The sequence below is a fragment of the Melitaea cinxia genome, chromosome 15, assembly GCF_905220565.1.
Source record: "Melitaea cinxia chromosome 15, ilMelCinx1.1, whole genome shotgun sequence".
Lineage (NCBI taxonomy): Eukaryota > Metazoa > Arthropoda > Insecta > Lepidoptera > Nymphalidae > Melitaea > Melitaea cinxia.
Window position 1 is genome coordinate 10455960 of NC_059408.1, and position 24565 is coordinate 10480524.

At 33.6% G+C, this 24565-nt stretch overlaps 2 protein-coding genes and 1 long non-coding RNA gene across 3 annotated transcripts; 2 read left to right on the top strand and 1 right to left on the bottom strand.

Moving 5' to 3' along the window:
- Positions 1–9057: 9057 nt before the first annotated feature.
- On the bottom strand, positions 9058–10102 carry LOC123660363. The gene is made up of 2 exons (XR_006744177.1): positions 10054–10102; positions 9058–9846 (listed from the first exon to the last, which is right to left on the bottom strand). It is a non-coding gene; the product is annotated as an uncharacterized LOC123660363 (long non-coding RNA).
- A 3311-nt stretch (positions 10103–13413) lies between these two features.
- On the top strand, positions 13414–18684 carry LOC123660362. Its single transcript, XM_045595457.1, has 6 exons — positions 13414–13877; positions 14291–14474; positions 15603–16475; positions 16813–17059; positions 17153–17341; positions 17453–18684. Exons 1-6 carry the CDS (start codon positions 13756–13758, stop codon positions 18532–18534), a joined length of 2697 nt encoding a protein of 898 aa, XP_045451413.1. The 5' UTR covers positions 13414–13755; the 3' UTR covers positions 18535–18684.
- Positions 18685–19423: 739 nt separating this feature from the next.
- LOC123660321 (chitinase domain-containing protein 1) lies at positions 19424–24499 on the top strand. The gene is made up of 6 exons (XM_045595424.1): positions 19424–19691; positions 19825–20005; positions 20127–20333; positions 21052–21213; positions 23478–23715; positions 24318–24499. Exons 1-6 carry the CDS (start codon positions 19428–19430, stop codon positions 24457–24459), a joined length of 1194 nt encoding a protein of 397 aa, XP_045451380.1. The 5' UTR covers positions 19424–19427; the 3' UTR covers positions 24460–24499.
- The last annotated feature ends 66 nt before the right edge of the window (positions 24500–24565 follow it).

The following is a 24565-nucleotide window of genomic DNA, read 5'->3' on the forward strand; positions in this document are numbered from 1 at the left end:
TATATGAAATAAGAAGCTCAGTCGGTTACTTAAAACTTATTGAAAAAATAAGACAATAAGTTTCATGTAAATGAAGATATTTGAGTGTTTTAATTTTGAATTTGAAATATATTCTGATTTTGTTACCAAATCAGGGTATATTATATGGTATATTATTATTGCTTTATCTGCAATATTATTTATTCAGAGTTCTGCAAGATTACGAACTGCGATATATTCTTGATTGTTAATTAGGTACATCTTTGATAGGATATGTTAGGGACTGATTTTTCAACTAAATACAAAAGTTGGAGCATATTTGGCAATGCTTGTCAACAGTGTTATGGCAGTCAGACATATCTCACGATTTCTTTTCAAACATGCAGGTTGTCACTCAATGTTTTCTTTCACCGCAACGCATGAGACAAATTTTTAAACATAAAATCGTCTGGTAATTATTGCTTTACGTACGTAGAAAACCTTACCTATCTGAACATTAGTTACCTACTTTTATTTTGTTCGTTTGGAATTGTTTTTAATCAATTGGTGAAATAGAAAACTACCTTCTTGTTTTAAGCGGGATGATAAAAAAAAAATCCCTTCAATAAATTTTGATACAAACGTCATTTTATTTTTAACCTTAAGAGTGTATGCTACCTCAAATTGCTTATTTTCCACTCGACAGGATATCCATATCTTCCAAACTACTGAATATTTAAGTTTGAAATTTATGTATGGTAAAGTTCAGGACATAAACTATCTTTCATATGTTTCGAAAACACGATGCCATAAAATTTTCTCGATACAAAAAACTCGCAAAGTTACCTCTATTTTTGTATTAAAACCTTAATATTTCAGTAAATATAGAAGTTATGGACTTGAGATTAAGCATGGTAATTGAAATAAGTATGAAGAACATTGTATATGTTGCGTTTTTTAAAAAATAACTATTGATAATGTTTGTAGGGAGAAAATACATATAATTCGCACGATGAACAACCAAGCGCTCTCAATTCTCATGTGTTAATATCTAAGATTTTTATTTTTGTGTTACCCACATTAGGAATTCTAAACATTTTTGAATATCATATCAAAAACCGACACGGTACGTCGGAGACGCGGGTTCGAACCCCGCTGGAGCGGTCAATTTTTGATATGATATTCAAAACTGTTCTCATGTGTTTTTAAAAGTACGGGTGAAATTTGAATTCGAGCTGAGGTAGTGTAGCCCCTTAATAATTGTTAGATAAGAATGTCACCCAAGATAGCAAAATAACCTTTTTGGTTAGTCTGTATGACCTCAGATTTATGGTTTGGACTTCAGATCTTATGTCTAAACGACGTTTTTAAGACTTTCTCAAGAATGCGCCACCTAACGTAGACTTTCAGATCTCATCAAATATTGCTCTCAGAGAGGTCCTTTTTCTGAACTTGGAAAAATTAAGACATAAAGACGTACGGGACGTTACAGATTAGCTTTATTTATATATGTATGTAACTTGCCAAGCAGCTTTCCTATTAGGTAGAAAAGTAAAAGAAGTTTTAGTTTCACCGGGTTTTGTTTAAACAAATACCCGTCATGCTCAAATTAAATTTAAACCTGAATACACGTAACTGATAGTATATTATAGCTATGAGAATTTGGTATGGATTTGTCCATACTTATATGAGGTTTATGAGATTTTGTCCACAGGGATGTAGAACTGAATCATTGAGTGCCGGTACTCCTGCTTTATATTTTTTTTTCATATCTTGTTTTATTCCTTTTTATAAACTTGAAGAATTATAAGCGCGGATCATTCTCATTTTTTTATATATTTCAAAATACTTCGTTTTAAACTAACTAAAATTCTAGGAGCATGTTTTGTAACAAAAAGAGAGTCTACGTGTTTTATAATAAAATAATTTAATGTGCAAGCGCAAAGATAATATCCCATTTATATTCACCACTTATAAAATGAAAGAAAGACAGGATCCTCTGCTTTTTGTACTTTTTTATTAAGTTTAATTTTTCTATTTTATGTGTAGGTTATATGTTAGAGCGAGAGAAATAAAATAAATGCATTATTTATGTAGGTATAACTAACATTATCTCAAAAAGATTCTCGTGTCGTCTCAATAATCTGAAATAGTTAAATTATAGCACTAGGTATGCCACGGTTTCGATATAGGTACCTATAATAAAGATAGCAATTGTGTTGTGTGTAGCAATTTGTTAGATATATCTTGTTGTTTGGATAATAATGTTCACCAGGTAGTATTGAAAAGAAATTATTGTATTTTCTAAGTCTGAAATATCAATACTTATTTTGTGTAAAATATTTTTATATTCTTTAAACTTTGTATCGTGTAATAACACCTTAAAGAAAAAAATCGTATTAAAATACCTGTAAAAACGTCCAGTTTCATGACACTTTATATCAGCTAAACTCCTTTTGTTTAAATGTTTCCCACTGACTTCTGAAATAATAATCACAAGTTTTACACAATTCACACTACTTAACAATTTTTTTTTTGTTTATTTTTGCCATGCTTGGACACAAGTTATTTTAAATATATATAATAGTTATTATAATTGTTACCTATAAAAACGAGTGTGACTGTTAATATAAAAATACGTGAAACTCGTGAAAGGCGAGCCATGTTGTAAGCTCAGACACCATTTGAGAACTGACGCCGCCTTCAAATAACTTTCTTCAACTATTACAGCAGATGTGCAAAGGTAAAAGTAATTACATGATAATGATTATAAAACAGCGCACAATTGCTAAGTAATTTCAATAATTTCTATAGGTAACGATTCAAAATATTTATTTTCTTTAAAAATAGTTTTTATTTTAACTGTTTATTTTCTTGTAAATTATTTATAAATAAGCATAACTATAAATAAAAAGGCTCACTTGGATATACACTTTAACCTAAATGAATTTAAATAAGATCGGAGATATTAAAGATTTTTCTAGTATATACCTACGCATTACGAGATGCAATTTCCCATCCTTAAGGATATAATTTATAAACTAAGAATATATTATTGTAACTTATAATTATGTTTGCTAGCAAACGAAAAAAACTGACTTCAATTACACCAACAAGTAATACAACGTAAATAGACGAAAAAAGATAACATACACGTACACTAGTCGCCACTACAATTTTCGAAGGTTCCCCTCGATTTATTTATGATGCCATCATCAGATCCCGGTTTCTTTATCATTGTACCAGGCTTGTGATATCTCCTGTCCAACAAAACAAGAATCATAAAAATCGGTTCACATCGGTAAACAACAGTTATCCGGAAACACAAAATATATATATACGGTCAAATTGAGAAATATCCTCTTTTTTTGAAGTCGGTTAAAAATAAGATCCCATATACTTAAAACTTAACATCCGTACGAGCTTTTTGTTAGCGTAGGAAACAAATTTTTATAATTGTAGTAATATATTATATATATTGAATCTAAATCTAAATCTCGGAAACGGCTCCAACGATTTTCATGAAATTTAGTATGGAGGGGAGGATTTCGGGGGAGATAAATAAATCTAGCTAGGATTCATTTTTAGAAAATGTCGTTTTAACCCAGTTTTTAAACAATGAAAAAATGGTTACAATGTCGTTAGATACGAATGTAAATTTCGCACTTGTCAATAAAGTTGTAATAGCTCAGGTGGGAGATCGACCGAAAACACCACGGTCCACATCCTCAAATTTCCAGATCGATTATTATTTTTTCTTTTATTTCTTATTCTAATTGCACTCGTTATTTGTTATTTAAAAATATAATATATGTCGCAGAGTATGAATACGGAACGTCAAGTGTTTGACTTGGGTGTATTCAGATAATCATTATCATCATCATCATCATTACAGCCTATACAGTCCACTGCTGGACATAGGCCTCCACAAGTTTACGCCAAAAATAACGTGAACTCATGTGTTTTGCCCATAGTCACCACGCTGGGCAGGCGGGTTGGTGACCGCAGTACTGGCTTTGTCGCACCGAAGACGCTGCTGCCCGTCTTCGGCCTGTGTATTTCAAAGCCAGCAAGCAGTTGGATGGTTATCCCGCCATCGGTCGGCTTCTTAAGTTCCAAGGTGGTTGTGGAACCTTGTTATCCCTTAGTCGCCTCTTACGACACCCACGGGAAGAGAGGGGGTGGCTAAATTCTTTAGTGCCGTAGCCACACAGCACATTCAGATAATGTCAGTTGTCAATTATTAGCTGTTAGAGTAGTGGGGTGATCGACGCGCCACCTAGCACATCGTTCGATAGTCACCTACCCTCATTTATTATATTACTCGAGTTATTCTGACGTGTACTAAACGACCGGTACAACCGCCGCTAAGGCAGTCTTGGCTCTGGCTTGGCACGATACACTTGTCGTATCCTGCTAGTAGCTTAACCTAGACTCATTCAATAATTAATTTGTGCAAACGAATTAATTGTTATCTATTACGATTAATTTGGCTAGGCGGGACGTATAACTCGAGCAGTGAAGGTGAGCGTTGATGCGCATCTCAAAGGGGGCCTCCTTAACCCTATACTTGGCAAGAATTTTTTTCTTGAAACTTTATATTTTTTTGAATTGATTTTACTTCTAGGTATATAGAGGATAGGTGAAAAAATAATAAAAAAAAATCTACACTTTCTAATTATTTTATTATTAATAGTATCTTATAAGATACATTGCCAAGTATACGTCCAAATGTCAATAAAAAGTAAGTATCCACACGGATACACTGTCAAGATAACATTATTCTTTAAACATTTAAAACTTTACAAAATAACGAGATCAATTTAAAATATGTAACATTTTCAACATATTATTGTAACAAAACTCTGCGCTATGCATCTAAAACAATATTTTCTTTTATCTTCTAATACTACTTTACCTCATGATAATAATAGAAATAGAAACTCAGTACCTTTCTTATATCTATCAGTCTCATCTAGCTTATCATTCTAATTAAATGTTTAAATGATTAGATTGTCACTTCAAAGGGTAAAACTTAAAAGTTAACCTAAAAGGAATAAGCATAATTATTGTTTATTTAGTATGGTAACTTTGGTAACAGTTTCTTTCAGGCACTAAATACAGCCTTACGTTGCATTTTTGGCAGAATAGACGGGTCTGCCCCTTCGTACAATACTTACAACGTCCTTTTGTTGAGTAGGTTGGAATATGACCAGCCTGATCATATCGTATGGCATCGGAAGGTCTTTCAGTCCGCGGATTCTTTATTGTTTGAGCTAAGCTCTCATTTTCTATAGCCTGAGTTCTCCTAAACTTGAGGAGGCTCTCATGAATTTCCATTCGGAATTTTTTAAGTGCGATAGGTTTTGAACCTTTTAGGTCACGTCTATAAAGAAGCCACGCATTATTAATGCAAATGTCCACCATTTGTGAAAATAGGGGTAAGTACCAACGGTGTCCGCGGAATGGTGTTCGGTATAAAGCGATTAACATGTCCGAGAGATCTACGCCTCCCATATTTATGTTATAATGTTTCACTATGTTTGGGCAAGACACGGGTATTTTCCGTCTTTCATATTTATCGTACCTTAAAACTTCCTGAACAGGTTGAGAGTCTAGATAGGTGCTTGCGGTTGTAACGCATTTATTGTCGTGCCACTTTACAACAACAACCTTGTTTTTATTACAAACTACTTGGGCATGAGATCCTCGGCCCCTAATTTTTAAGTTTTTATCTGTTGGGAGCTTTTTCTCTGCTCCTCGCAATCTGTTTTGTCTTATTGTCCCTACGGAAAATATTCCGTACTAATTTCGTAAATGCGTCAAAAGCTCAATCGATGTAAAAAAGTTATCAAAGCACATAACTTTACATGCAGGTTGGCGAATGGATTGTGCTAAGGCAATGACAACTTTTGCTCCCAACCCCATGCTGCTTTCTTCGGTGGTAAATGTGTGAAATCGGAAAGTATCTTCTCCTCCGTAGACAAGGAAATCATATACGATACCGGAGATACCTGCCCGTACAAATATTTTATAGCCCAATTTCTTGGGCTTATTTTTAATATACTGCTTACGAGTTCCTGCTCTGGTACCTTTATGAGGCACCATCATCTCATCTATGCTGAATCGCGTTTCTTCTTCTACCTTTAAGCAGTTTGCACGAATCATGTGAAGGAGTGGTCTCACTTTGTGGTACCTGTCTCCATCATCAGACATATTGTCGTTGAAGTGCAAATACTTCCTGACTATTTGAAATTTTTTCAACGGCATAATATCAGCCACTTTGTTATACCTGTATTTTGTCGACCAATAATCTGTGTAAGCTGGCATTTTAATAATCCCCATTAGTATTATGATGGCTAGAAAATCTTTTATGTCATTTTCTGTAATATTTATTGACGTACCTCTTATCTGTGTACTATAAATGTTAGTTTGTTGCACTAAAAGCGAGATGACTTCGTCGGAGAAAAATAGCTTGAAGTACTCAATAGGTGTTAATCCCGTATTCGAGTTCTCAATCAAACCGTCTTCAATTTCACCTACACCAGCGAATTTTTTGCAAGTCCATTTGAGTTCTAGTTTCTTGATATTTTTTTGCAGCTTTCTCCTTGTTACTAGAATTCTAGATTTTTTAGACCGAGTAGCAGTTGCAGGTGACGGTATGCTTAGTGACAAAGGCACATGTTCAAAGGTTCTCGGTGCGATGGATCGTAGTGATATACTAGATATACTAAATGGTGATGGTAGCTGTTCATAGTTTCCCAAAGCGGTTGGTCTCGGGGAAGGCACAAGTGATGATGTTATTAGTGGCAAAATGGATGGAGATCCTCTGAATGATGACGAAGACTGGAAAGTTTGTAATTATGTTGAGGCTAGAACCACATTCAAATCTTCATTTTCGTCTTCATCTGAGTCGAGAATGTTTAGTTTTTCAAACGAGGACGGCAATGATGGAGGTGGAGAGCTGCTGTCCGATACGTTAGTTCGAAGCGTGGAAGGTTGGTGAAATTGTAACTCATCAGATGACGAGTCACTGTCATCGAAATCGGATTTGGCTCCCGGCCTTGGAACGAGAGCGACGATTTGGCTGTAATCGTTTTAGAAGAGGTACCTACACCCATAAAAAAACGTCTTTCAATCAAATTAGCTACAGATATTAGGCTTTAAATTTCACTACATATTTGACAGTGTATCCACACAGATAGGGGAAGGTGGGGGAATTGCGGACGCTTAAGCAGATTCACAAATAAAACTCAAACTATTAATAATAATCAGTCTGTCTTTATTAATTATTAAACTATAGTTATTTACCTATTAAATCAACATTAATAATTATATGAGATCAATCAACATTTATTAAATTTTAATCAAAAACAAAAACGTATATGTCCGTAATTACCCTTAGCTCTTGGGGTAAATACGGACCAGTGCTGGGTTAATTGCGGACAACGTGGGGTATTTACGGAAGAGATCCCGTTTTATTTGCAGAATTCACAAACGTAGCCTCTTGAAGAAGACCCAGCACTGCAATTCTCGTGTGCCCAATTCTCGCATTTTGAACACATAATCCAGTCTTCGGTGGGTGGGTCACAATACTTTTCCTGGCAATAAATGCAGAAATATTCATCATTTTCTTTATCAGATTCAAAATTGTTTAAGTTTCTTAAACCCTTTGGTCGTTTTTCTTTAGTGTTTTTTTGTTTCTTATTTGTAGTTTTGGTCTTTTCTTGTTCGAGGTTCTTTCTCTTTCTTTCTATTTTCTTTTGTTCTTTTTGCTCTAGGTTTACTTTTTCCGGTGTGCTTGTGAAAATAATGGAGTGTTTTTTTTTTACTAATCGTTTTGTACGAGTAGGTTTTAGAGTTGGTACTTGCACTACATTACTAAGTGGTATTAAGGAAGATGAACAAGTTTGACTTGTTATACTTTGATTAACACCAGCTTCACTAACATCACTCACTAATGCAGACTGACTATGTATCGTTTCGCTTAAATTAAATCTTAAATCGTCAAAGTTAGCGTCATTATTAGAAAGTTGAAATATTTCCTGAGATTCTATTGGATTAGAAATATTTTCATTGGCAGCATCACAGACAACTTGAGATTCATTGTGGGACTTATTTTGTCTTGAATTATTGCTATTTGTTTGTAACTGTTGTTCAAGAGGAGAGAGTGATGCAAAAATATCACCAAAACTTTCAAAAGTGTTTTTAAATTTATCTGGATCCATTGGACAAATTCCAGCAGACTTAAAGCCATTCATAGCTTTATCACTACTTGTAATTCTATTAAAAACCTTTGTATAAAGGCCTACAACATCATATGCCGTAATTTTGGTGCCTGGATGGTTAACCATGAAGGATTCACATTCTCTGTTATATGCTGTTTTTAGTGGGCCATGGAAAGTTAAATCTAAAGGCTGCATTCTATGGGATGTGTGAGGTGGCAAAGTTAAAACATGAATAAAATTCTTGCGACAAAATTCGTGAGCTCTCAAACTAACATGGCTTTCATGGTTGTCTAGTATGAGTAAAATAGGATCATCTGCAGATGGTTTTGCAAATGCTTTAAAGTGCTGAAGCCAATCAACGAAAATTGATTCAGTTATCCAGCCTGAGTCAGAAACACAAGCCACCATGTTACTATTACTGTCCTTCATAAGCAGTGCATTCATTCGCTTTCTTTTAAATATAAAAAATGGTGGAATGTATGTACCTCCAGCATTAAAACAATTTATAACTGTGGTCAAGGAACCACGTTCTGTGCTAGTACATTTACCTACTTGTCTTAATCCTTTCGGTGCGAGAATTCTGGAATTTCGTTGTACAGTACTAATGCCCGTTTCATCAACATTGTAAATTGAATTTGACTTAAACTGGTATTTTGTCATGAGTGTTTTTAAATTTTCAAAAAATATATCTGTTTCTTCTTGATTAAATGCTGTGATTCTATTTATTGAAGTAGCTTCTGGTCTTCGAAGTGATATATTGGGGTGTCTCGCCATAAAATTGTAATACCAATCCATACCTGCCATTTTTGTATCTTTATTAAAGTCATTTACTATGTTATTAGCAGCGGCAAAATCAAATGCTATTTTTCTTAGGGTAGGAATTGTTATCCCAAGGAAGGCTTTGCAAGATTTTAAAATGAATTCGACCAGTTCGTTTTCTTGAGATTCATTAAAAACTGATTTCTTTCCTCTTTTTGGCATGGTACTAACACAGTCTTTTTTCACTTGATCAAAAAGGGTCGCTCTGGGAATGCCATACTTCTCTGCCGCCTGTCGAAAAGGAGTCTTTTTTTCTTTAATTTCTTGCACAGCTCTTCGTAAAGTTTCAATGGTGTAAGTTGGTCCTTTTTTCTTAATATATTTTCGAGGCATCTGGAATATAGAAACATTTCTATAGGTTTTGATAGATAATGGGGGAATTACAAAAAATAATATAAAAATAATAGGTTTTGATAAATAATGGGGTAATTACAGACGTCCGTATTTACCCCAGGCCATTTGTCCGCAATTGACCCAAACGAGTTAGAAAAAGAACAACAAAATTTTTTTTAGGTTAACAAAATTTATCAAGGAAAATGGTTGTACTATTTACTCGTCATTTACATCGCAAACGACAGAAAATATGACTTTTTTACTGACACCTATTCTTTTTGAATAACACTCAAAATAGTTAATACTAAAAATTACATCAAAATCACAAAAAATGTAAAATTGTAATTACCTTGAAACGTGTGCGCAGCCGTCTGTCAGAAATGTTTAGTGGGCACTAAAGATGGCGGAACGTAACGCGTGATCGCGGCGGCGGGACGCGGGCGGTAGGTATAGAGTAGATAAATGTTAGTCCGTATTTACCCCGTGTCCGCAATTCCCCCGTCGTCCCCTACATAAGAAAAAGAGCGTAATTTGTAGCCAGACTAGCAATGTGCATCAGGAGATACTATCACAAAAATGTGTTCTTTACATGCTCTTTTTACAGTATTATAACAAAAAAAGCACTTTTACATAAAGTAAAATATTTCATCTACATGATAAGCAACTTTTTTTATCCGATTACGACCAAATAATATTAAATAACTAATTTTCTTACCATGCGTGTAGTAGACGCGTGCACCCGGTCCGCCATTTTGCGATCTACTGACAATCTGAGGTTGCCAGAAACATTATAGTATTTTTACACTTCTAAAGTACAAAAATATGCACTATTTTTAACCGACTTCAAAAAAAGGAGGAGGTTACTCAATTCGACCGTATATATATATTTTTTTTTTTTTTAATGTATGTTCGGGGATAACTTCTTCGTTTATGAACCGATTTTGATAATTCTTTTTTTGTTGGAAAGGAGATATTCATAGTTTGGTACCATGATAAGGAAACCAGGATCTGATGATGGGATCCCAGAGAAATCGAGAGAAACTTTCAAAAATCGTAAGGGTGACTAGTAAATTTAATCATGTTTTCATTAAGTACTATAAAGCACTACTATTTAATAAAGGTCTAGAGTCGATCTGATGATGGAGAAGAAAGATAGTAGAGGGAACTCCTCAACAATTTATAGCAATTACCTGGTTTTTGAACTTAATTCGTTTATATTGATGAGAACTTTGCACTTGTATGAGTTATAAGTGCCATTACAGTCTGATGATGGAGACAAAAGATAGTCGAGGGAACTCTTTAACGATTTATAGCAATTACCTGCTGTTTGAACTTAATTCGCTTGTATTGATGAGAACTTTGCATATGTATGAGTTATAAGTGCCATTTCAGTCTGACGATAGAGACGAAAGATGGTCGAGGGAACTCTTCAACGACTTATAGCAATTACCTGCTGTTTGAACTTAATTCGTTTCTATTGATGAGAACTTTGCATATGTATGAGTTATAAGTGCCATTACAGTCTGATGATGCAGACGAAAGATAGTCGAGGGAACTTTTCAACGATTTATAGCAATTACCTGCTGTGTGATCATCTGTGTCGCAGGACCAGGTTTGATGATGGAGCCCATAAACACTCGAGGGAAATTCTCAACAATTTACAGCAGTTACCTTTTGCTGTTTGACGACCGCTTTGATATAATGGTGCAAGTGCCGTGTCGGCGGCGCCTAAACACCGACGGTCGCGGGTTCTATTCCCGCTCGGAGTGGATATTTATGTTTATACAAATATTTATTTTCGGTCTAGTTGTTAATCCTTGTGGTTCTCCCAACCTAGCCTCAGAGAACACGCTAGGCTGTCAGTCCCGGTTATTATTACGTACACCTGATAGCGAACTTTACTCATAGTATGTCGACGCGTTAGCGCAGCGGTCACAGCACCGGCTGTTGCGCTGGCGTTAGTGGGTTCAATCTCCGCGCACGACAGATATTTGTATTGGCCATATAGATGTTTGTCATTGTCTGGGTGTTTGTGCTTGTGTATTGTGTATGTTTCCGGTCCCCCGACACAAGAGAAAAAGCATCCTTGTTAGGTCTACTCATCACTAAAAATTGTAAAATAAAATAATTTTTAACAAAAAAATAAACCGACTTCAAACAGGAAACTAAAAAGTGAAAAATAAATTTACTTATAGTACAAAGTAATTCGTATTTTGATTTAGTTAATCAGAAATGACTAAATAAATATTTTATAATTTTGAAGTTGGTGCCAAGTAAATACAATAAAAGTACAACCTGGCTACAATAACAAATACAAACAACACACACACAACAAACAAGTATAAAAAATATTATTAGATATGTCAAAACAATAACAGAATAATAACAGTATTCAACCTAATAGTCAATGAAACAATATTTATGAAAGAAAACTGAATACAACTTATGAGTAGATACTAGAGTAGTTATTGTTTTACTTGGCACCGACTTCAATATTATAGTTGTGTAGTTTTAAATAATGTGACTTCCGACGGGTGTAATATTTTTTTTTAATTAACGTATCCGCTAGGACACAATGTCAAGTATAGGGTTAAACCTACACCTAGGTCGCAAGTCCTAGGCACTGCTCTGAGTTACTCCCTCTGCCACACGATGGATTCGGCACCCGCACGGTGAACCGTGAATCTATCGAATGCTAAGAAGTTCGTCTTCGCCCCCTTAACTAATAACTATCCTGCCTTCCGTGCTGAGTTATCTTTCTGTTAAGTGAATCCTGTGTTATAATAATTTGGTGATATCATTGAATTGTGTTTATTTGTTGAGTCAACATTACCCACTGAAGCCCATAGTAAACTGAGTACTCTGAGACGATGAGAAAGAGAAATATACCTTCAAGCCGAAAAGTATACCTTCTTCTTCTTCATCTCCGACATATATATATTACCTCAGATTTTTTGACTATGTGGACTGATTTCGATGTTTTTATTTAAAATTACAAGTACTTTTATTTATTTTGGTTACAAGTACCTACTTTTATTATTACTTTATTATTTTTTCGTCGAGCTACGTTGGGTATACCGATTTTGATAATTCTTGTTTTAATTAAAAGCTGAAGACTCATTAAATTTGATCGAAATTTAATTACTACTTTTTGAGAAATGTTCGATAACGCGTATTTATTTGACTATTTTTTCGTTTGTTAGCAAACACAATTAGGAACGATATATATATACACGTGTTTCTGCTAATGTCCTATATCAATTAAGTTATGAAATTGTAAAAAAACTAGTCGTGGGTCGTAACGTCTTTTATGTGTAATCGGTTATACGTAGTTTCGTGGATACGCGTAACTAGTTTCGAAACTGCTTATTTTTCGAAACTAGTTATTTTTGTATACAGTATCAGTACGGGACGGCGACGTTTTATTACTTTTGTTTGTATTATGGTTATGAAGTAGTTATATGTTATAACTTGTAACATATACGAATGCCGTTACGTACGTTAATATTGATGGATAGTATAATTAAATTAACTTCCCTTCATATTTTATCCAGGCTTACGACTGGCTGCAAAACATGTTATTTAAATTACTTTTTGATTTTTGTATAGTCATAATAATCGATGCAGGCGTATTTAGAAGTTCATTTGATTTTATGTACAGTTTTTAATTATTTTTCGAAATACATACATACATACATATAATTAAAAATACAACAAAAAACCCATACTATTTTAGTATATACTTCAACACGAGACAATAACATTAATCGTTAATAATTAATCACTCGTCAACTGTCTTAACTTAATGCTAAATAGTAAATTCGAAAATATTTAAAAAGAAACACGACCGAAATTAAAATTTCTTTAAAAAAAACTGTGCGTATTAAAATAAACTTAAGCTCATAGTCAATTGCGTACAAAATCCCATGAGCATATTCGAAAACAAAGATGCATCTATAGTACTTATAGCCATCTCCTTTTATCCTACGCGTAAGCGTATCTGCGTATTGTAATGATTAATATTAGTAACCTGTTACGTTATTAGCAGGGGGTGTCGACTCTATACGTCAAATCAACGACATACCTTCAAGGGCTATTTCAAGTGAGGCTAGAGTAAAAAAAAATCGGGACCTAATGCGAGAAATTAAAAATTCACTGATGACGGCAACACAGAGCATCAAAATGGCGGATTTGTTTATCCAGCGTCCATCGTTGTGTAATGTGTTGTTTTGTTTATTGCTTTGGTTTATTGTCATAAAAGGTTATAAGAATTGAATTTTTATTTTATTATATTAATTTTATTTTTGTTTCGACTCGGTGGGATTGAAATATTTTGAGATAGTGACTCTTGTGTGTGGTTTGAGTTATCTTTACGATTTTTATGAACCTATTTCGAAAAAGTGACTAAGACGTGACTATGTCTTCGGTAAATAACGCGGAAAATCAACGCCGATGTTATAAGTGCGGACGTTCACCGGCTGAGGACTCGCTGACTAAATTGTTTCGCTTTCCTAAACCCGGTATAACGAACACATTACGGTATGTATTTATAAAATTTATGATAAATTATCTAATTATATATAGAACATTGTATGAGTTGTACCAGGACTTCGAACAAGTGATATCTAGTCTAGACTCTAGAACTAGATGTATGTGTTACAACAACAAAGCTACTAAACTACAGCTATGAAGCCTTCCACCCAATCTTCCAATTTAATTTTTGTGAGTAGCACTACAGCCCCAAACAACAAAATGAAATCAGCCATTTGTCATAACATTTTGTTCTGTAAAGTCCAATGCACACCGGGGATGGCAGCGTTGATGCAATTTTATCTTTATGTATCACTACTCTCATAAGTAGAGCAGTGTTTTATTATATTAGGTTGATTCTACTTCACAATCAACTATCCCAGTCAGTTTGTTATTTTGATATAGTTATAATTTTATTTCAGCTGTGAATTATGGGCAAAGTACTGCTTTCCTGATAAAGAGCACTGGTCTCCAGAATTTCAGCAAAAACTTCATACACGACATTTAATGCTCTGTAATAGACATTTTTCAAGGACATCATTTAGTGATTACCCTGAAACTTCAAAGAAGCTTCACAGATTTGCTGTTCCAGATGACATCAAAGAGGTATATAATTAATCTATACTAATATTATAAAGCTGAAGAGTTTGTTTGTTTGTTTGTTTGCTTGTTTGAACGCGCTAATCTCAGGATCTACTGTCCTATTTGAAAAATTCTTTCAGTGTTAGATAGCCTATTTATCGAGGAAGGCTATAGGCTATATATAATCACGCTAGGACCATTAGAAGCGTAGCACCAATGAAGAATGTTTCAAAATCGGTTTTTTTATCCTTTTGAGAGCTTCCGCTGCGTAAAAGGTTAGTTTCGCACAAATCATAAGTATATATGACAGATTTGATCCTATTTCACAGGGACGAAGTCGCGCGCAGAAGCTAGTGTTATTATAATATTTAACATAAACAATATAAAGTCATTTGAAATTTCACATAGTAGGTTTGTTTGTAGTAGTTTCATGTCAAAATGTTTGGAGTATGGAAAGCAATAGACTTTCTGTCTGTTGGTTCAGAACTTAAGCTAGTTTAAGGGATATCCTACTAAATTTTTAAATAAATAATGCTGCCGTCGCGTTGGCGCAGCGGTCACAGCACTGGATTGTGATTGGCTATTGCGCGGGAGGTTGCGGGTTCGATCCCACACACGACAACATTTGTATTGGCCATACAGATGTTTGCCGTGGTCTGGGTTTTCTGGTGCCTCGGAGAGCACGTTAAGCCGTCGGTCCCGGTTGTTATCATGTACACCTGATAGCAATCGTTACTCATAGTATAGTAGGGAATATATCCGCCAACCTGCATTGGAGCAGCATGGTGGATTAAGCTCCAATCCTTATCCTACATGGGGAAGAGGCCTATGCCCAACAGTGGGATATTACAGTCTGAATCGTGAATCATACTAATTTTACAAATGCAAAAGTTTATGACAATGTTTGAAAACTTGTTACTCAATAATGCTAAAATGGATTTATGAATTTTTCTGTGATTAGCCAGCCAGTGAAGACCACAGCTAAATAATACTGTTTTAAAGCAGTATTGTGTTCCTGTTGGTGAGTAAGGTGACCCGATGTTAGATTATTTTGTTATTACAACTATTGTTGCAGTGGTAGTAGTAAGTAAGTAAGTAAGTTTATATGATTATTATTACTATTATTACAACATTTATTTATTTAAATTTCAGACTGAACCTCAACCAGGTCCATCACATTGTCATCTGAAAGTATTGAATGACATTACCAACTGCTATTCTGAACCAAAACCAGTACCCACCATGAAAAAACCTAGACTTAAACCTCAACCTGGGACTTCGCATGTGTCATATGCTTCATGTGCAGAAAATAATGTTTTGAGTAAAATCAACCATCTATCTCAGACACCAACACGGCAACCTAAAACCCCAAAAGAACAATATCTGTTGACAAAATGCAGGAAACATTTAAAACATATTTGGCAACTGCGAAATAGAATAAAAACATTGAAAAATAAAGACATGTTAAAAGTATTACATAAAAACAAGTCTATTGATATGTTGATGAAAAATATTACTCCTACATTTGCCTTGTTGCTGCAAGCACAGATCAAAAACGTAAAAAAAAAAACTAAAGGAAGGAGATGGACTACTGAAGAAAAAGTAACAGCTCTCAGATTATATAAAAGATCACCAACGTGTTATAGACTGTTGAGAAGGTTATTTTGTCTACCATCTGAATCTACTCTAAAATTTCTTTTGAGCAAATTCTCCCTTAAAGTTGGAGTTAACGAATGTATTTTTTCTGTTTTAAAAAGAACAGCAGAACTTCAAACTGCATCAGACAATGAATACATTATCATGTTTGATGAAATGTCAATAAAAAAAAATATCATGTACAACCGAAAGACAGATATAATAGAAGGTTTTCAAGACCATGGACTTCAAGGCAGATCACCACAAATAGCATCACACGCTCTTGTATTTATGTTAGCTGGCATTAGAAAGAGGATTAAGCAGCCTGTGGCTTATTACTTATCAAGCGAGTATGTTACAGCAGACCGATTAGCAGTCTTGATAAAAGAGGTATGTTATTACACAACAATTACAAGTTCTGAGTTGTACAAATACAACTCAGAACTATATTCCAGTGTTATCTTTCTGAAGTAGCAGATGCACAGCACATGGGTGACATATTTAGCAAAACTAATTTGAAACATAGATGTTAAATAATAATTTTAGATACTGTGAAAACTTAATTTATGCCGGTCTGGGCTGGATGGGAGTGGCAGGGGATTGGCCGTCTTGGCGTTTATTGAAGGAGGCCTATGTACAACAGTAAACGGAATAAGGCTAATGATGATGACTGCGTAAACTGCAGGTTATGTATTGTATTAATTGCCAGTTGTTTTTTTTTTTGCAGATAATACGTGAATGTCGTGCGGCAGGTCTTAACATACCGGTGATGGTTTGCGATATGGATGGGGTAAATCGACGAGCTTTGTCCATCTTGGGTGCCACTACCGAAAAACCCTCAATTAATATAGATAATATAGAGATTATCAGTATGTATGACCCACCGCATCTTCTAAAGTGTTTCAGAAATTTATTTCTGAAATATGATATCCAGTGCACTACACAAATAACATCTAGCAACAAAAGTGGAATAGGTAAGAATTAAAAATAGTATAAGAAGTGAGAATATTTATCATTATATATCTTATCTATTTAGAAGATATATTACATGAAATTCTTTATTTTAGGAGTTGCAAAATGGAGCCACATAAAAACTTTTTATGAACTGGACAACCAGAACCCCAATTTTGTTTTTGCTCCTGCCTTAAAATTAGAACACCTCAATCCGAACAGCAGGCAAAAAATGAAGGTTAAGCTGGCAGCACAAACGTTGAGTCATACAGTTGCTGCTGGGATGATGGCAAAAATTTCAGAAGGTATTGTTATGATAATATTATTTCAATCTATTATCACAACCTTGTTTTTTTATTATTCATCAAGCAATAAAGACATCTAAGACTCTAAATACATTTTCACTATATTTTCAGGAGTATTGACTTCTGAAGCAGCTGTAACTGCAGGTGTCATATCAAACATGGATCAACTTTTTGATTCTGTCAACAGCGACTCTAAAGATTTGCGCCGCGGGAAAATACATGCTACAAATTTGAAACAAACCACACCACATCTCACGTTATTTAAGAAAATGAAAATATTTTTTAATACTTCAAAATTTGTAGGCAGCACACGTACACCACCTTCAAAAGAAGGATGGGTGTGGACTCTGAATGCAATTGAACTATTATGGAATAAACTCCGTAATAAGCATTCAAATATTCAAAGTCTTGCCACCCGCAGGCTACAGCAGGACCCACTAGAAAATCTGTTTGGTTGCATTCGGAGTAATTGTGGTGCAAACTACAATCCTACCGCTGGTCAATTTATTGCAGCACTAAAAACATCAATATTAAGCAACCTAGCTCACCTAAGCACTGGGAATTGCGAGAGCGATTACTGCGAAGCCATAATTGATAATTATAAAGACGTATTGACCAGATCCACAAACTTATGCACAAATTATACAACTTCCACTCAACAGAGTTTTTCATATTCCTCAAATTTGTCTGAGGAACTTGAAAGTATATGTAATGCTGAAACATCAAGTGGTGAAGCTCAGGCATGTGCATATGTTTGTGGATTTTTAATTAAAAGACTTGATTGTAGTTGCTCTAGCTGTAATAACATTTTATTTTCCAAGGAAAAGTGTTTAGTAGAACATTTATTCCTACAATTTAAAGAATACAATTCCGAAAAGCAGAGCTTAAAATATCCTCATTTAAATATTATAAATTATGTGGAATCCTGTGCTTTGGTGATAAACAGAATGCTTAAAGATATAGGACACGAAAAGCATGTGCTTAAAAAAGTAGTAGATAAGGTTCAAGAATCGGTCGATCACGATTTTTTAAAGGCTTGTCCAGTACATTGGGAAAAAAATCGCAGTTATTTTATAGAAAATATTTCATATATTTGCATAAAGAGGTACTGTACATTAAAAAATCGTGAGTTCTCAGAGGAAGCTTCAAAGGCTTCGTTAAAAAGAAAAATTGACATTTTAAAACATAAATAAAAAACCGTTTGGAATGAAGTTCCTTTTGCTGAATACCTACAAGTTAAAAGTCGTTTTACGAACATGGACAAATGCACTTAATTTTATATCGGACTATGTAACTAATTTGGTTATACATACTTAAATTACTGAAATAAAAAAGTACCATAATTCCTGAGTTTTTTTCTAATATTTAGTAAAGTAGGAAATTAATGAATACCGATTTTTTTCTGGTTGTACAACAGAAATCAAGTTATGTCAATTTAGCATAATATGTTACATAGGTCATTAATTTTTAAATTTTAATATTGTTTTGTAATGCTAATTTGAGATAAGCAATTCTATTGTACACTTGAAAGAAAAAAATAGTTTTGATTATGCATTTCAAAGTTCCCGCCACATTATGCATTTCAAAGTTCCCGCCCTATTCACGTCCTTCACGCAGTTGTTCTGGGCTACCACTAGATGGCGCGCAGCAATACTGTCTTAACCTTTTATTTAGGAAGTCGTTATTCTTCTCCTAGAGTATTTAATGTTCTGTGGTTATTAGGCAAAACGCTTATGCGCTGGACGTTGTGTCAAGTTTTTGATAAAACTGCGTACGCAAAAAAACTGCGTACGTAAAATAATCGTTACATTCGTATCGGCGAAACTACGTATATGGTTATTAGCTTCGTAACTAGTTACTGAAACCGATTACGTTAAATAACGCCCACCGCTAAAAAAAACTACGATATACTTAAATTTAAAATTAAGCGTCTCTCTGGCGTCAACATTGAATTGAAATGTCAAATTTTAAATACTTTATGTCAACGTGATGTCAACATTTTTAAGCGTTCCGGTGCCGGTGTAAATTTTAATTGTTTTTATTATACATTTCTTTTATAATTATCCCTACCACTTTGTATTATTTAATGTCTAAGATGAAATGTGTAATTCTAATATTAAAACTATTACTATTGTCAAGTCTGTGCCTTTGTACTTTATCTCCACCGGTTGATAAAAAGAATCAAAAAAATGTGAAACCACAAGAAGGTTCTAGGAAAAATAATGTTCTAGATCGAAAATTAGTTGTTGAGACACCATACGTCAAAGATATTCTTAAGTACCATGCTACTTACCATCAAGATACTTCTTTACGAAGCTTTAAAAATACGGTTTTGGGCTATGTTACACCTGTAAGTTAACGCTACACTTGAAAACTATGTATTCTTACAAATATTTTAATCACTTGGATAGGTACTATAACACGTTTTAACATTGAATAAAAGTTAAAAAAATAACTATAGTATGTAAACCAATTTATTTCAGTGGAATAGTAAAGGCTATGATGTGGCAAAAATGTGGGCTCCTAAATTTGACTACATTTCCCCAGTGTGGCTACAGGTTCGGCGGCAAACACCAAATATTTATATAGTGTCTGGCTTACATGATGTAGATCATGCGTGGATGAAAACTGTTAGACAAAAAAGCTCCAGTACTAATGTAAAAAGTATGTCCATTATACATTAAACATATTTTTTAACGATTAACTTTTACCAATACATTTAATTTTATTCTCAATTAACCTTTATATTAATTAAAAAACAATAAACTATAATTTCCATTTACAGTTATACCAAGACTGCTCTTTGAAAATTGGCAACCAGCTGATTTAAAAGCATTTTTTATGGAGCCCACATCGATGACAGAGCAGAAAGCTCTCATTAATGAGATTAAAAAAGTTTGTAAGCAGTGGAAGTTTGACGGTATTGTGTTGGAAATAATGTCCCAAATTGGGAAATATATTGATAAATCCGTAAAATTTGTGCAGAAATTTGGTAAATATCTTTTAAATTATGGCTACCCTATTTATTTTAGAAAAAGAAACCTTATCTTGCTTTATATCTAATATAAATAGTATACATATGAAAAAGAAGTAGTATGAATAAATATTAAATGATGTAATTGACTTTGGCGCAGTTTGTAATGGCCCTGCTTTCTGTTCCGCGGGTTGTGGGTTCGATCCCGCCTGAGACTGGGTGTAATATTTGTATTTGTATATTTATATATGTATTATTTCTATGTATATTTATAAAAAAAATATGTCATTATAATAGTTAGTTGTTACCTTTAATACAAGCATTAAGTTGCTTACCATAGGCACAGACGACCATGTGTGTATGTTATAAGATATTTATTTATTTATTATTTAAGATTTCCCGATTGAGCTGCAGCCTATCTAGTTATGTTGGACCAAAGCATGAGAACAATAGAAGTAAATGCTTAATCAGCGGAATAGAAATAACAAATGATTTCTCACGTTGTCTCATGCTTTGGGATCATATGTCTTGAGAAAGTTTAATTAGAATTAAATCGGTGATTAATCCAGAGCATGTAATTCTGTTCGGACGTGTCCACTGTAATTTTAATTAATTTTTAATTAAATAGTTTTAGTTTAATTAATGGAATATTTTTTTTAAAAAGCCATATATAAATAATACCTGACAAAAAGTAAGTATATTTTGGTTTATAAATTTTTATTCATATTCCTTTCAGGTTTGGAAATGAATGAAGATGATTTGAGTCTAATATTGGTGTATCCCCCATTCCGAGGCTATCCCAGTGATGAATTCTTCATACAAGCATTCAATGAAATCTATCCTTATGTGCAAGCTGTGTCAGTCATGACATATGACTTTTCGAATCCACAAAAACCTGGTAAGTATTATGTGGAAGTAAACCATTTGAGGTAATATTATTGACCTGTTGGTTATTTTTGTATGATTAAAATGAATAATTTTCATTAAATATTAGTGTAAGGTAAAAGCACTAATGCTGGACACTTTAAGGACAAATCAAACTTCATTGTCAAAAATCAAATGTATTCTAAAAAAAAATATAGTTATAATTTTTCTTACTGTTGAGAGTAACATTTCGAAATTATGTTTTTCATATAAAATATTTTAAAACTGTCGTATTTTTAACTAAAAATTACATTTTTCTTAGGTTTGCCGTAGATACTAAAAGATGACAGCATCAAAAATCAAATCCACCAACAATAGACATCAATTGGCACTAATAGTAGACATGACTATAACACCACTACACCACATGTTTTATCAAAACATATCAACAAAAAATACTTTGAAATCAAAACCGAGCACAGCTTGTGCTTTATAAATACTTGTATTTGCTCGCAAACGAAAAAAACCAACTTCAATTACATCGACAAGTAATACAACGTAGGAAGACGAAAATATAGTCAAGTAAATACGCGTTATCAAAGATTACTCAAAAAGTTGTTATCAGATATCGATAAAATTTATATGTGACCACATGATAAACATCAGCTTTCGATTAAATTAAAAATTATCAAGATTATTAAGAACCATGGAAATTTAAAACAATATATTATCAAAATCGGTACATCCAGTAAAAAGTTATTGCGGATTTTCGAGAGTTTCCCTTGATTTCTCTGGGATTCCATCATCAGACGCTGGTTTCCTTATCATGGTACCAAACTAGGGATATCTTCTTTCCAACAAAAAAAGAATTATCAAAATCGGTACATTCAGTAAAAAGTTATGCGGTATAATACAACGTAAGTCGACGAAAAAAGCATCAAGTAAAAACGCATTATTAGATATAACTCGAAAAGTAGTTGTTAGATCTCAAATAAGCTTAAATGGGACCAAATGATACACACTACCTTTCCCTTTATTGGCGGCATCGTGCTTGAAACTTAATCTGACATTAAGGAATACTAATAGTTGACATCTAGTATACCCTAATAGTTGACACTGTCTTCTTTTAGTTAGGCTAGTGTAAAACAAACGAAACTCAGACATAAACCTTATTTTTACAACAGAAAGGCTCAATTTGCATTAAAATAAGCAAACAAATTCAGTTCGATGTAACCCTAGTAGAAGACACATGTGTCATCTATTAGGTTTTGATTAATTTGCGGTACTAATAGTAAACACTACTTAAAATTTATACAAAAACAAACTAAAATAGCAAGGTAATGGTCCTAATAAGTCAATAAATTCATACATTTATAATATCAAAATCAACAATAGCCAAAAATAATATATATAAGACAAAATCATACCTGTTCAAAAGTCGCTTGCACTAATAAAAACGCTAAGAATTACGCGCCTAATGTCAACCTGCTCACATTGTTTGTTATCAACTAATGCCATTTTAAAATTTGCTTCTGACAATGTACGCAAGCTTTTGTGCATGTATCATCGATGGCACTAGGTGTCTTTAACATCAGGAGCAATGTTATATAAATTATTAGTTTTCTTAGTACAAAAGATTTTTTCGAAAATGTCATCTTTTAGTTCAGTGTCGAGCATTAGTGCTTTTACCTTAATTATGTTGAAAATAATTATATAATTTAATAGCTATAATAAAATGATATGTTTAAATTTAATTAGTATTTTTTGACTAAAAGTAAAACTTCAAGTTTATGGAATACTGTTATGGAATAATATTAAAACATTCTGTTAGTATAGTTATTATATTGTTTATAGATAGTATTTTGTTTTATGGTGTATGTACTGTAACATTGTTTGTTATAAAACATAATGCTATGCCTACGGTGCTCACTGTTTACATTAGCTTTATGTAACATGTAAAGATTACATAATTTAGTAATTAATATTGTGATTTTGGAACTTTTATGTAAAATTTTGAAAGCAAGCACTCTTAAAAATGGTCCATGTTAGTATAAATAAAAAAAAAAATGTAATGACAATCCCTGAACTATTTTGTATCTTTATTTCATTTTTCTATATCTTAATCATTATTATCTAATTTTATTAATTAACTATAATTTTTCTGTAACTTATGTCGGTTCATTATGTAGTGTTAAACATATTGTATGGTGATATAACAGGTTTCTATCCCATCTTATGGTGAAATTTACCATTAGTTTTTATTTCCTTACTGTGCTAATTTTATGATTATCTTTTTAGGACCTAATGCACCTTTGAATTGGATGAGAATTTGTCTCGAAAAATTAATTGACAATGAAGAAAACCCATCTAAGAGATCAAAAATATTATTGGGTTTGAATTTTTATGGCAACTCGTACACAGCTAATGGAGGAGGACCAATTGTGGGGTTGGAGTACATAGAGCTACTAAAAAATGCAAAAGCCAATCAAGTTCTCACATACAGTAATAATACTGCCGAAAACTACCTAGAAATAAAGTAAGCAATAAAATTAACTTCATTTCGCTTCAGCCTGTAATATCCCACTACTGGGCATATGCCTCTTTCCCCATGTAGGAGAAGGATCAGAGCTTAATCCACCACCCTGCTCCAATGCAGGTTGGCGGATATATTCCCTACTATGAGTAACGATCGCTATCAGGTGTACATGATAACAACCGGGACCGACGGCTTAACGTGCTCTCCGAGGCACGGTGGGGAGACCCACAAGGACTGCACAAACACCCAGACCACGGCAAACACCTGTATGGCCAATACAAATGTTCGTCATGTGCGGGGATCGAATCCGCAACCGCCGACGTAACAACTACAATCCATGGCTGTAACCGTTGTGCCAACGCGGCGTCTTCGTTTATACATAGTAAATTGTTAACAATGATCATTTTCTTGTCAACTGATGTTTAAAAAATTGTATCTATAAATATTAATAATGTTCATTTGTTCAATCATTCGGAGTTATGAATTTCAACAGTGTAAATCATGTTTTCGATGTAATGTGTGATGAAGTAATTGTCACTTTAAATTCAAACTACCCGCCAATTAGTTTCGAGCCTATTTTAAATCAGAAAAAAAAATTGCAGGACATCACAGGGTACAAAGAAAATATTTTTCCCCACACTATACTCAATTCAAAAGAGACTGGAACTGGCACGCGAGTTTGGTACTGGTGTCGCAATATGGGAACTCGGGCAGGGCCTCGATTACTTTTATGACTTATTTTGATGTGATATTAATTTTTAAATAATAAATAATTTATTACTACTATATTTGTTTAATTTTTACTGTCCAAAAAGGAGTTACTTACTCAATTATAAAACAAAAGTTAAAT